General features: G+C 57.9%; 1 protein-coding gene across 1 annotated transcript; it reads right to left on the bottom strand.

Annotated features, from left to right (window-relative positions):
• TMEM63C (transmembrane protein 63C) lies at positions 1-12219 on the bottom strand. Its single transcript, XM_059819525.1, has 22 exons — positions 12022-12219; positions 11550-11629; positions 10340-10427; positions 7756-7793; positions 7195-7337; positions 6832-6883; positions 6320-6428; positions 5843-5916; positions 5657-5737; positions 5409-5529; positions 5157-5290; positions 4800-4922; positions 4128-4281; positions 3456-3562; positions 2529-2615; positions 1935-2000; positions 1664-1826; positions 1315-1420; positions 922-1089; positions 527-642; positions 294-362; positions 1-213 (listed from the first exon to the last, which is right to left on the bottom strand). The coding sequence occupies exons 1-22, from the start codon at positions 12217-12219 to the stop codon at positions 1-3; spliced, it is 2490 nt and encodes an 829-aa protein (XP_059675508.1).
• Positions 12220-12467: the final 248 nt, after the last annotated feature.

Here is a 12467-nt window from a genome sequence, read left to right on the forward strand (position 1 = left end):
TCACTGGTAGCGGGCCTGGCTCTCCATCACAGGGCCGCTCCTGTACTCGCCCTCCACTGTCTCCAGCTCTGTCTCGAAGCTCTGCAGCCCCCCATCCTCCCCATCCTCTGCTGGCTCCAGGTGGTTGCCCATGGTGCCGTAGGACTGGTGTGCCGGGGAGGCCGCTGGCGTCAGGCTCAGCTCGGGCTCCTGCAGGACGGTGGCCACAAAGAGCTGCCCCGGGGGGTGGCAGGAGGTCAGAGTCCAGGGGAGTGAGGGGGGGGGCCACAGCAGGGCTGGGGAGGGGTACTCACGTTGGAGTTGGGGGTGGAGGAGACACTGCTCCGCTCATCGTTGAAGGTGCCTTCAGACTGGTCAGACATCTGGGAGAGGAAGGCCAGAAGGAAACCATGGCTTGTGGGTCCCCAGCTGAAGCTGGGGGGCAGCCAGGCACCGCCTCAGACTCCCCACAGCAAACGCACCCCAGAGAGGCGAGGAGGAGATGCAGTGGGGCAAGAGAACAGGACAGGCAGCTGTCCGCACTCACCTGGTAGCTGGAGGGCTTCCGTGGCTGCAGCTTCTTTAGGCAGAGGCCAAAGAAGGAGAAGATGATGCAGGAGAGGAGGACCACAAAGGTGAAGAGGGTGACAGGGCGGGTGGGACCTAGAACAGAGAGATGCTGGGGCAGCACATGAGCCTCCAACGACCTGCTGCACACCCATCTGAGACCCAGGCTGGTGCCTGCTTTGGGTCTTACAAGCTCTCAACCCCCTTCCCAAAACACTAGCTGACACTCCCCTCATCTGCCAGGTCTCCATCACACTTTCCCCCCTCCCATCCCCCTTCCCACCTTCCATGCCGTGCCTAACGTAGGGGTTTGTCCCCCCAAGCATCAGATGTGACCCTCAGCAGTGGCGGATGGCAGCCCTGAGCTCTCCTTACCAAGGCGCAGGACAGAGAAGAAAAGCAGCCAGAACATGCAGAGGATGGGGGCCACCACAACTTGGCTGATGGCGGCAACGTGGAGGCGCTGGTTCAGCTTGGTGGGGATGTACACGTAGTAGATGTTGTACCGGTCAACCATGTGCTTGAGCAGCATGTAGAGCAAACCTGGTGGGAGGAGAGGGGCCATTTGGGGGGAGGACAATGGGGACAGCCAGGGCTCGGGGACAGCCAGGGCTCAGGGACAGTGGCCCAGGGGATGATATCCTCCTGTACCACATGGGAATTTTGTACTCGCACACTGCTGCTGGCAGCTTGGACTGGCCATTCTTGGCATGGCCGGGGGCAGCAGGGCCAGGGGCAGCAGGGCCGGGGGCATGATATCGTACTCACCAAAGGGGACAATGATGGGGCATGTGATGCTGTAGGTCATGACGACAGAGAAGATGCAGCAGGTCCAGGCATACTCCAGTCCAAACTGGAACTGGTAGGCTTGGCTCTGGGGCACAATCAAGAGCACCATTACTGCCTCTGCCTCTGCAAAGGCTGTCCTTGCCTTCACACCCTGGCCCACATGCTTGCCCCCCCATTATTCCCATGGGGTCAGGGCGAGCAGCACCCCTTGCATAGTGTCTTGTCCCCACAAGCTTCCCCATAGGACCAGGACACCCTGAGTTTCCAGTGAGCACGGCCCTGCTTTGCTGGGGGTTGAGTAGGCTCAGAGGTGACCAGAGCCATGTACCCGCTTGATGTGGAGCCGCTCGGGCTCGGACTTGGCGAAGCAGAGGCGGGCGGTGTAGACAAGGAGTCCCGGGATGCGCAGCAGCTCCATGGCCGTCCCGATCAGGCTGGAAGTGACCACATAGTTGACGAAGAAAGCGCCGTTGTCCGGGAGGAAAACGCACCTGCCCCAGGACACAGAGACTGAGAGGATGCTCGGGCAGGCGGCCAGGAGAGCTGCTGGGGGCTGATGCTGGGCACTCCCGCTCACCCAGGAGCTCCCTGCTACTCACTGGAATTTGATATCGGCCTCATCCAGAAAGTGGGTGTCGAAGAGCCAGCGGAAAAAAAGGTCCAGGCTGGAGGGGGGAGAAGAGGAGCAGCTCAGAAAGAGGGGGAGATGCAGAGCAATGTGGGGGCACCCAGCAGGCACATGCTTTCCCCTGGACCGGGTGGGCGAGACCCTCTGGACCCTACATCGACACAACAGCCCCTTCTGTCTCATGGGACCACCATGGCATGGGTGCTCGCCTCCCAGACAGTCAGGATTGCTGTAGCTGGAGCCATGCAGATACCTGACCTGGTCCTTTCAGGGTCTGCTGAAGGGCTGACCCCAAGCAGGGCACCACCAGCACTCTTGGGTCAGCTGTGGCAGCCTGGCAAGCTGCTCCACTCCCCTCCTCCTCCAGAGGGAAGCTTTCTGTCCGTGACCATCTGGGAGCAGCTTGGCACGGCTAAAGAGCAAGTGTTTTCCTCCCCAGAGACAGCCATGTTTCAGCAGTGGTGGGCCCTTAGCCCTTTGGGGCTGGCTTGCGGGAGGCGAGGGGCCCAGCTCTGATCCCGGCTGCCAGGGAGCAGGGAGAGGAGCATGGCAGGGTGGTCCATACCTGCTCAGTCCCAGTGAGGGCAGGATGATGACCATGAACACCAGGAAAAAGAAGCACTTGTGCATGGTGAGCTGATTTTCACTTGACCTGCAGAGAGGGGAGGCAAGAAAAGAACGTTGCACTTTTCCAAGGCAGAGCAGCCGGTGGGGGGAAGAGGCTGGGCTGGGTCTCGCTCTTCACCGAGGAGCTACTCCCACCCCCAGGAAGCCACGTGTGTTTGATCTGTGCATCTAGTGGGGCCTTGCAAAGCGTCTCCCAGGCTGGGGGGAGTCACCATGAAGAAATCTGCTGTAGTGAAAGGTCTTGTCCTCCCAGCCTCTCACCCCCTTCATCCCTGCCCTCTTCTACCATTCCTGCTGGTGTAGACACCCAACAAGAGGCAGCTGGCTGTCTACAACGGGTTCAGGAGCCCCTGTTTTCTCTGGGAGAAAGAAGGGAGGTGGTGGCAAAGCTCCTGCAAGGACTCAGCAGACCAGGCACAGGGGTTGGGGCCAGTGGAGGGTCAAGATAGAAACAGCACATTTTAGGAGCTGGGCAGAGCTTCCTCTGATAGGAGACTCTGAGAATCCTGAACCTGTACTTCTGCCTTGGAGGGCTGGGAGCATGGCTGGGATGTGTCACCCGAGTCAGGGTCATGGCCCTGCTGCTGCCAGTCCACCATCACACCATCCCTTTCACAAACTTCTTCAGACTCATCTTAAAACCAGCTCCACCTGCCTTTGTCAGCAGCCTGGAAGCATTCAGGGCTATGGCAAGGATCCTTTGGGCATGGACTTGGGGGTCTTTCCATGGAGGGCAACACCCATGGGGCTCTGTGGGGGTCTGCCGCTCCACTGCCTGCCTCCCTGCAGGTTGGGTCCCATGAGTCCTACTGAGGTTCCTCCCATCTACCGCAGCCCTGGGGGAGTGTGGGGACCAGTCAGTTACCTCGTCCAGTGCGATTCGAAGAATGTCGAGTAGTAGACGAGGAAGGGCAGGAAGACGGAGAAGGCCCAGAGCAACAGCGTGGGGAAGAACTGGGTGATGATGGGGTTCTGTAGGAGAAGAGATGCTGAACACCCCCTCAGGAGCCCACTGGAGCTCAGCCATGCTGGAGGCAGCTCCCTGGGCCTCCTGGTGCAGGATGATGTGTGCAACAGAGGGCTGGGGCATCCCCTCCCTGAGCAGGGGCATTTGTTTCAGGAGGTAAGAGCTTGAGGCCAGCCAAAGGCACCATGAGCACGCTCTGAGCCCCAGCGTCCACCCAACAGATCACAGGTCAATGAGCAGGAAGGAGATGTGCTGCTGGCAGCTCCTAACAACTCCTGGAACTCTTCCCGCCCCTCTCCTCTTGCATGGACACCAACCTGCCCTCCCCCATGGACACCAGCACCAAAGCTCAGGTTTGCACAGGTGCCCCAGGGCTCTGTCACTGGAAACACATCAAGAAGGGGATGGATGGCAAGCAGGAGCACGACCACTCCTTGCCTCTCATCAATGCTCATCCCAGTGATGGCTCGTCTTCTTGGGCCAGTGTAGAGCGGGTGCCCTCCCCCTGTCATGGACAAGCCTGGAAATGGATACCCTTTGGGAAAGCTGGCATGGGGCCCCAGGGACTACCTTGAGGCTTTCCACAGGCTGTGTGACATTGAACATATCCATGGTGTTGACGATGATGGCTGGTGTGGTGAGGAAGAAGAGGAGGACAAAGAGGCAGATATTAAGGAGGATGAATCTCACCCACCAAGATGTGCCACGGACTGATAAATTCTCCCTGTGAGAGGAAAGCATGACTTGGACATAGTGCGAAGGAAACACCACATGTCCCGGGTCTCCTAGGCTGGCTCCCCGAAGCTCTGCCTCCCACTGCCCACACTGACCATCCTGGCAGCCCATGTTCTGAGCTCAACCTCTCACCCCTCCCCGTGCTGCTGCGCTGACACCTGCAGAAGCCCCAGGACCAGAGTATGACTGCAGTGGGGGGTCCATGCCACCAGGAGACTTTGGAGTCAGGCTGCAGAAATCAGAGGCTGGCAATCACCCCAAACCTCACTTGGCCAAGCCCTGCCACCCGTGGGGTGATCACCGCAGTCACCCCTGGTGACTTCTGCTATGACCACAGGAGGGATTGTCAGCCCCTGCCACCCAGAGAAGGCAGCCTACAGCTATGGGAGCAGGTTCCCTACAGCTATATGTGTTCCCTATAACTATGGGTATGGGCTCCCTATAGCTATGGGTATGGGTTCCCCCAAGCTGCTCGCCCTCCCTCCCTCTCCTGCCACGGGGGTTCACCAGATGATATCACTGGGTGCAGGGGCATAGCGAATGCCCCAGTGGTGTGACTTGACCACGGTGGTGACAGAGGACTGCTGGGGGTGCTTGCGGCAGCAGATGTGGCTGTAATCCTTCAAAATCCTGCAGGAGGAAGGAGCCAGGGGTCAGGTCCGAACCGAGGGCTCAGGACTGCCCCCCAGTTCTTATGAGACCCTTCCCGCAGTCCCAACAGAGTGGCAATCTCTGCAGGTGGCAGAGGCACAGAGGAAACACCCATTGCCTTGCTTCGGCTGGAGGAGCCGGCAAGGTGCCCCAGCGGTGGTGGCCACCAGGCTGGGGGACATGACTGTGCTGGCACGTCCAAAAGGCACTCACACAGCTGTCATCCGCTCATCCTGGAAGGTGACAAAGGCCATGTCGAGCCGCTTGAGCGTGATGCGGTTGCGCTCGGCGTTGAACTCATCTGTGAGCTTCTCCTCCAGCTCCCCGTAGTACTGCTCAGCATCCACCTGTGGGAGCAGCCAGGGCTCTGCCATGCTCATTGGGCTGTGGCACGGGTGAGCTGCCATGCTCTGCTCCCCCCACAGTGGAAATGTGCTGCCTGCAGCCCTGTCCACACCCACCTACCTGCTCAAAGCCGCAGAAGTGGCAGCAGAAGATGCGGGCGCAGGGGTGGGTTTTGATCATGATCTTCCCCTCTTTCTGGGCCTTGGTGGTGAAGTAAAGCCGCCCCTTCATTGCCTTGCGCCTGCCAGGAAGCCGATAGGGACAAAGGTCGTTTGGGGAGCAGCAGACAGACAGACTGAGTCCCTAGATGTGCTGGGCAGGAGCAACACATTCACCAGCAGAGGAAACGGGGACCTGCACGCACTCACCTCTCCGCATCCAGCTTCATCAGCTTGCGCACATCAAAGCAGAACTGGACGTTGGTGACAGTGCAGCTGGGATAAGCCTCGCTGCGGACACAGGGACATGGTGGCACCAGGAGCCAGGGGATGGGAACAGCCCCTGCCACCTGCCTGCCAGCCACCCTGGTGAGATTGCGGCACACCACTACTCACTGGAAATGCTTGATTATAAGGGAAGGGTCTGTGATCTCCTTGGGGATGTGGGTAACCATCAGTGTCCGGGCAACCTGGGGGAGGAGAAGGGGCAGGGTGGGTGGATGGGGGTCCATGGGCTGTTTCGCTGCCACCTTGCTTGCCCAGCTGCCAGGAAGGCAGAGGTGAGCCAGAGACTGCCACCCCAGAGGGTGGTCAGCACAGACCTCCTCAACACCCGCCAGACGCTGCCACCTCCCAGACAAACACAGCAGAGCTTCAACCTCAAGAGACAAGGCAGCAGGAGAGACAGATTTGCCTCCAGGCTGCCAGGCTTTCTCCAGAAGCTCGAGAAAACCAGCCTTATCTTTCCCTGCCTGCCCAGTCCCAGGCTGTTTCTAAAGCTCTCCCTACCTACTGGGACCATCCTTTCTGCAAAGCACAAAGTTGTCCATTAGTGCTGCACAAGGCAGGGCTGGAGGAAGGGTGGTTCCTCACCTTCTCGTTCTCTCTGTATTCAAGGTGGACAGAGTGGTGAGCCATGCAGAGGATGGTGAGGATGAAATAGATGAGAGCGAAGATGCTGTGCAGCCACAGGAGACGGTCCCTGGAGGAGAGGAAGAGGGGATCAGTGAGCACTGTCGTGGGCACGTGGCACATGGACCAGCCTGGCACTCAGTGCCTCACCCACAGCCACCCCCACTGCCCAGCAGGACCTCCCCAACCCATATGCCGGACCCCCACCCCAGGGACGAGATGGGCAGTGTCCAGGGTGCTGGCTGAGACACTGCAGAAATGAGGCCACCCAGAACGCCCGAGAGCACCTCTGCCAGCAGCAGGGTACAGCAAGCAGTACCAGCAGGCTGCCTACCGCGACGGTGCTCGAGCATGCTGCTCACGTGGACCCATCCCTGTTCCAGGACTGTGGCGAGCGCCGTGCTTGGGCACTCCCAGCAGTGCCCACTGCAGCAGCAGCGCCCACAACCCCCCTGGACACGGGAGCCACGTACTGCGTTGGGATGTTGGCGATGGTTGTCCGGCCAAAGTGGGTGGGATTGTGTCCTGCAGGGGAAGAGAAGCCGGAGGTTACAGGAACCCAGTGCAGTGTGTGTGTCCATGCTTTCAGGGTTAGTAGCTCTGGTCTTTTCTCCCTCCTTTTCCATCTCCCAGGTCCTCGCCAAGCCCCCGCTGCCCTGAAGGTCCCTGCCTCTTGCGTTCCTCTGTCCCACAGCTGATGGTGGGTTCCTGCTCACACGGGGGCTCCTGACAGAGGGGTCCTTCTGCCCTCTGTCCCCAGGGCAGGGTGCTCAGCCTAAGGATGGGGAAGCTTGTGCCATGCTCCTGAGCCATCCTGCAACTGGGGAAGCACCTACCCAGGAGGTCCCCCGAAAAGTTGATGGGCAGGATGACGGCCACGGAGAGCACACAGACCAGCATCAGCAGGACCAGGAGGTGCCGCTGGAAGGAGAGGTAGGTGGTGGCGTCGATTCCACACTTGCTCTGAATCTCCTCGTCCCTGGGGGAGAGGCGGGTGCGAGTGAGCACTGGTCGTGCCTCCCCACCACCTCCCGCCCAGGGGACACTGGCTGCTCCGGCCTCACACAACCCATGCCAACAGGCATTCTGCCTGTGGCACATGGGATTTGGGCACAGAGGGAATGGGAGACACAAGCAGCCCTCAGGCTGCCATCCCACTATAGGACCAGCTTCTACCAGAAGAGGTTGAAGCCTGTTCCTTTGGGACAGGAGCCAGGGGCCAGGAGGAAACACAGAGGTGAGCCCTCTGCTCTCTCTCCCAGGGGGATGTTTTAGGAGGGCTCTCCTCAGCCGCCGGTCCCAGCAGCTCTGGGTAATGCATGACCACTTATGGGCACTGGCTCCCTAGGGGTGGGCAGCGGTGGGGCATGGCTGCGATGCCAAGGACACACACTTACTTCATCTGGTAGATAGAAATGAGCCAGGAGCAAAATCCCTGGAAAGGAAAAGAGTCAGGATGAGCCAGGGGTGACCACCCCCACATCCCCAGGAAGAAGCCAGGACATGGCACGCACTGGGGATGTGTGCAGACAGTGCGGTGCCTGGGGCCGGGGGGCTGAGCAAACAGAAGCAGTGGCCAGGGCAGCTCAGCAATGCTCAGCCCAGAGGTTTGTCTGCAGTGGTGGCCAAAGGCAGCTGCCTTAGGAGGAACGGGAAACACGGGCATCTCTGTAACATAGGCTCCCTCCTCTGTGCCTTCCCTGACAGTCCCTAACACACAATGCGCTTTTTTAGCCACTACTGAGCACTGAGCCAGCACTGCCTTAGAGCGATATACAACAACTGCAAGATCTTGTGTAATAGCTCATTCCCTGTCACTGCATATGCAATATTAGAGTTTTTCTCCCCTATGCATTATGTTACATTTTACCAGTGCTGGTTCATGCAAGTTCAAGGTCCCTCTGCAGTCTTCCCTGTCATGGCTGTACCAAATAACATTTGGCATCGGGCCCCTCCTCTTCTCCTCCTTTCCAGAGGGTTTATGCTGACCTTGGATGGGAGAGACCTCAGGCAGCCCCTTGTGGGATTCCCTTACCCTGCCCCGTGAGAGCGGGCAGCTTCTTCCTCCTCTCCATTCCCCAGCTTTACCCAAGCCAGGACCTTCCCTCCTACCCGACAGCTCAGCTTCATCTGATCAACCGCAGCAGGAGGCTTTGGAGGTGCAGGCATCCCCATGCACCCGACAGCTCTGTGGGGGCCCAACACCCCCTTAGCACAGCCGGGATGACTCCCCTCCTATGCCCTACTCCAGGGCTCTGCTCTGGAGAACCACGTCTGGGAGGTTGTCCATGCAGACCACAAGCTCCCTGGGCTGTAATTTCTTGGGTTTTCCAGAAACCCTTCTGAAAAAACAGTATTTATCAGCTGATTCCCAGCTTTCTAGGATGCCCACATGCAGGAGAGAGGTCGTACGCTACAGTCAATAGCTTGGCTATTCATGTCAGGGTGAGTGAGAAGTCCCATGCGTGCTCCTGGGAATTTGTGATGGGAATTTGTCAGGCTACTTTTATTGCAACCTCATTCTGCAACCCTGCTGTTGGGGGGATGCTCTGGTGCTTCCCCGCAGAGAAAGGCTCCTGTGCAGGAATTCACAGAATCGTTAAGGTTGGAAAAGACCTGTAAGATCAAGTCCAACCATCAACTAACACCACCATGCCCATTAAACCATGTCCCGCAATGCCTCATCCACACGTTCCTTGAACACCTCCAGGGATGGTGACTCCACCACTTCCCTGGGCAGTTTATTCCAGTGTCTCACCACTCTCTCAGTAAAGAAATTTTTCCTAATATCCAGTCTAAACCTCCCCTGGCGCAACGTGAGGCCATTTCCTCTTGTCCTGTCACTTGTCACTTGGGAGAAGAGACCAACACCCACCTCTCTGCAACCCCCTTTCAGGTAATTGTAGAGAGCGATGAGGTCTCCTCCCAGCCTCCTCTTCTGCAGACTGAACAACCCCAGTTCCCTCAGCTGCTCCTCATAAGACTTGTGCTTTGGTCGAGCTCTTCCTCACTGGATACAGGGAACAAAACTTTATCTAGCTCTCCTGACACATTCTTGCTTCCTCAGCAAGCATTTTCTATCTTCACCAACTATTGGCTTTACAAACCCTCTGGCAGGTTTCCTGTTCCTGATGTGTGAATAAAAATCCAGTACTTGCTCACTGCATTTTACATGTAACCTGGCAGAGTTTAGATTTTCCTCATTTGGGAACAGCTTAACTTTTAAAAGGATGTCTTCTTACATCTAATAATCTCCCTTAATCTGCTTTTTATCTGTGCTGGCATTCCCTGTGGTCTTTCTCACTTATTTTTTTGATGAGCAATAGGCATTTGCCCAGAGCATCCAGTACCGAGCCTTTAAACAGGCCTTCTGCCACCCACAAGGGTTTTGCTTATTTACCTTTCCTGCCTAGGCTTTTTTTAAGAAGTTCTGTCATTTTTTCATAGTCACACCAGTGACTGATTTTTGTTGCCGAAAAAGAGAAAGAAACAGACAGAAAAATGTGTTGGTCCACGCTCATTTCCAGCAAAACCTGTTTTTTGCCTGGTGTGGTAGAGAGAAACAAAAGATGGCTTTAAAGCCCCCACAGGCCACCATGCTGGCAGAGATGGAGGTGTGATCCAGGGGACTCTGTCCTGCTGGGGCCAGAAAGGTCACTGAGCAAGGCTCTGGCCATGCATCTGACTAGGTCCCTGCAGCTGGCAGGGACAGCCACGCAGCCGGGAGACGCTCGCCGTGGCGGGAGCATCCCCTCGAAGCTTCCATTCAAGGTGGATGCCTCAAACCAAGCCAGGACAAAGAAAACCTCCAGCTTTCCCAGGAATACCCCACTGCTAAAGGGTGTTAAGCAGGAAACCCCACATTGGAGGATTTAATTTCTCCCATTTAACTTCTGACCTGGGTTTCCCAGGAAGAGCAGGGTGGGCTGGGCCAGAGTGAGCCCAGCCTGGGCTCCTGGTGCCACGGCCACCAGCACTCACCACATCCTTGTTGTCAATGTCCAGGGGGCTGCTCTCCGACGGGGACTTCTCCTTCTCACTCTGCTCTCCATAGAAAAGTGACGTCAAACTTTGCAGTGAGGGGAGGAGCGGAGGGGTGAGGCAGAAGAGAAACAGCAGATGGGAGAGGATGAGCACCCTTGGAGAAGCTTCTCCTAGGACAGCAGCCTGGGAAATGCCTCCCCCCCCTCCCTGCATCCTGCACTGGGGCTGGACCAGCAACTACTGCTGGGCTCGGGACAGGGGCTGCACTGGGTGCCTCTGCACTGATGTGTTCCTGTGGCTTCTCTGTGGCCCTGGCTCATGGCAGTGTGGCTGGTGGAGAATTGGCCTTAGCTCCAGAATGAGAGCCTGCTGAACCAGATTTTTATATTCCACTGATTTCAGCCCTCAAATGGCATTACAGTAAAAGAAATGTAATCAGTGCTTGAATTTCAAGTCTTGACTGCCCTTTTGATCTCCCTGGTGAAGGGAAACATTGCCTGTCCATTGCCAGACTCAGCTCCAGAGCCTGAGCCCATGAGGAGCTGGAGAGGGGAGAAGGCAGGAGAGGGGCTTTTACATTTCCTCTTGCTGGCTGCCTGGCCTTGCAGAGACTTGTCCTGTGTGTGCTGCCTGCCCAAAAAAAGACGCTCTGCTGCCTGGGGTGAACCATGCTCTTGCAGCCAGACAGCTGCGGGCAGCACAGCCCGCCTGGAAATCTGGTCTGGGCTCTGCTTTCACCAGGACACTGGTATTTTGGGGGGGATTCTGCACCTAGCCCAAAGGATGGGCCAGGCAAGCTGCCCTGCTGACATGAGGAACAGTGTTATCACTGTGTGTCTCCCTCTGCCTCCTCCTCTGGCCAGCCCTGCTCATCCCGAGAGAGGCAGGGGGAGAGGGGGCATCTCAGTCACCACCCGAAAGCAGCTCTTGGGCCTCTGTCCTTCCCAGGACGGTGCCCTCCCTGGCACCGAGAGCACCGTCAACAGATGGTGCCAGCAAGAGGGAATCAAAGCCGGCTTGGGCTTCCCCTTTCCCTGCAGCAGATGGTGCCTGTGCCTCCATGGGCAAGGGCAACCAGGCCATTCCTAGTGGGAAGGAGGGACAGGAACACCTGCTGAGCTTCTCCATGGGCCATCCTGCAGCGCTGGCCCTCCTGCCAGCCCTCTCGGAGGAACCACTACCTGCGGCGACCTTGCATCCTGCTTACCTATCATTGTCCATCAGCAGTGCCAGGCGCCCATAGTCCCATGCCGCTTTCCGAAGGCAGGAGAAGACCAGGAGGAGAAGCTGGAAGAAAAAGGAAGAGGAGAGGTGAAGGGTTTTGCCACAGGGTCTCACCCCATGGGGTCTCCCCACACTTTCTGTTTTCCTTTCTGTTTTGCCACACATGAGCCCAAGCTAATGCAAAACTCTTGCCTCAAGCCAAACTGCTCCTGCTTCATGATCTCATCACTGCTGCCCAAGTGCCACCTTCTGCCCACCATGATGTGGGCAAAGCTCTTTGTCCCCTGCACTCACACCCATTCCCCCAAACAACCGGGCACACTGGCATGCAGGCTGCACACACGTCTGGCTGTCAGCACACCCGTAACACACACACTTATGCTCACAGCCAGTCTCTGACACCCCAGCCAGGCGCTGCGGTGCCCATGGAAATGGCACCCTCCTGGCCTGCTCACCAGCCAGAGGACGAAGTTGATGGCGAGCACGGTGGGCACGCCGCCAAATGGCAGCCCTTCCAGGACAGTGCTGCGGGAGCGGGCGCCGAAGCATTGCTCCTCTGTGCTGTTCACCAGGGTGTCCAGGAAGCTGAGCACGTCCAGCGAGGTGGGGCCGGCACCGTGGGGCACTGGCTCCACCGAGTACATGCTCTCCATCAGTGCCATCGTGGGGCCTCACCCTGCAAGACAGGGGCACGGGTGCGGATGGAGAAGCCTTTGCTTGAAAAGGGGCTGTGGCTCTTCCAGGTCTTCCAGCGAGGTCTGAGGAGCTCACTAAGGGCAGGGAACGGAGAGGACTGGCTGGTGACCTTGGAGCTTCCCCAGTCCCAGTCTCTCCCAAGGAGGGGCTGTGGGACACAGGGCAGGGGGTGTTGCTGAAGAAATCTCACAGCTACCTCATACCC

The sequence above is a fragment of the Gavia stellata genome, chromosome 7 (assembly GCF_030936135.1).
Source record: "Gavia stellata isolate bGavSte3 chromosome 7, bGavSte3.hap2, whole genome shotgun sequence".
In the NCBI taxonomy this organism is placed as follows: Eukaryota; Metazoa; Chordata; class Aves; order Gaviiformes; family Gaviidae; genus Gavia; species Gavia stellata.

What these genes read in the sequence shown, in the direction of transcription:
- TMEM63C (XM_059819525.1), bottom strand. Translation starts at nt 12,219, where the DNA reads ATGGAGAGCATGTACTCGGTGGAGCCAGTGCCCCACGGTGCCGGCCCC. An exon ending in TTCGAATCGCACTGGACGAG is followed by an intron (nt 2,616 to 3,455) that starts GTAACTGACTGG and finishes CCCTCTCTGCAG; the next exon opens with GTCAAGTGAAAATCAGCTCA. An exon ending in CCTCCACCCCCAACTCCAAC is followed by an intron (nt 214 to 293) that starts GTGAGTACCCCT and finishes CCCCCGGGGCAG; the next exon opens with CTCTTTGTGGCCACCGTCCT.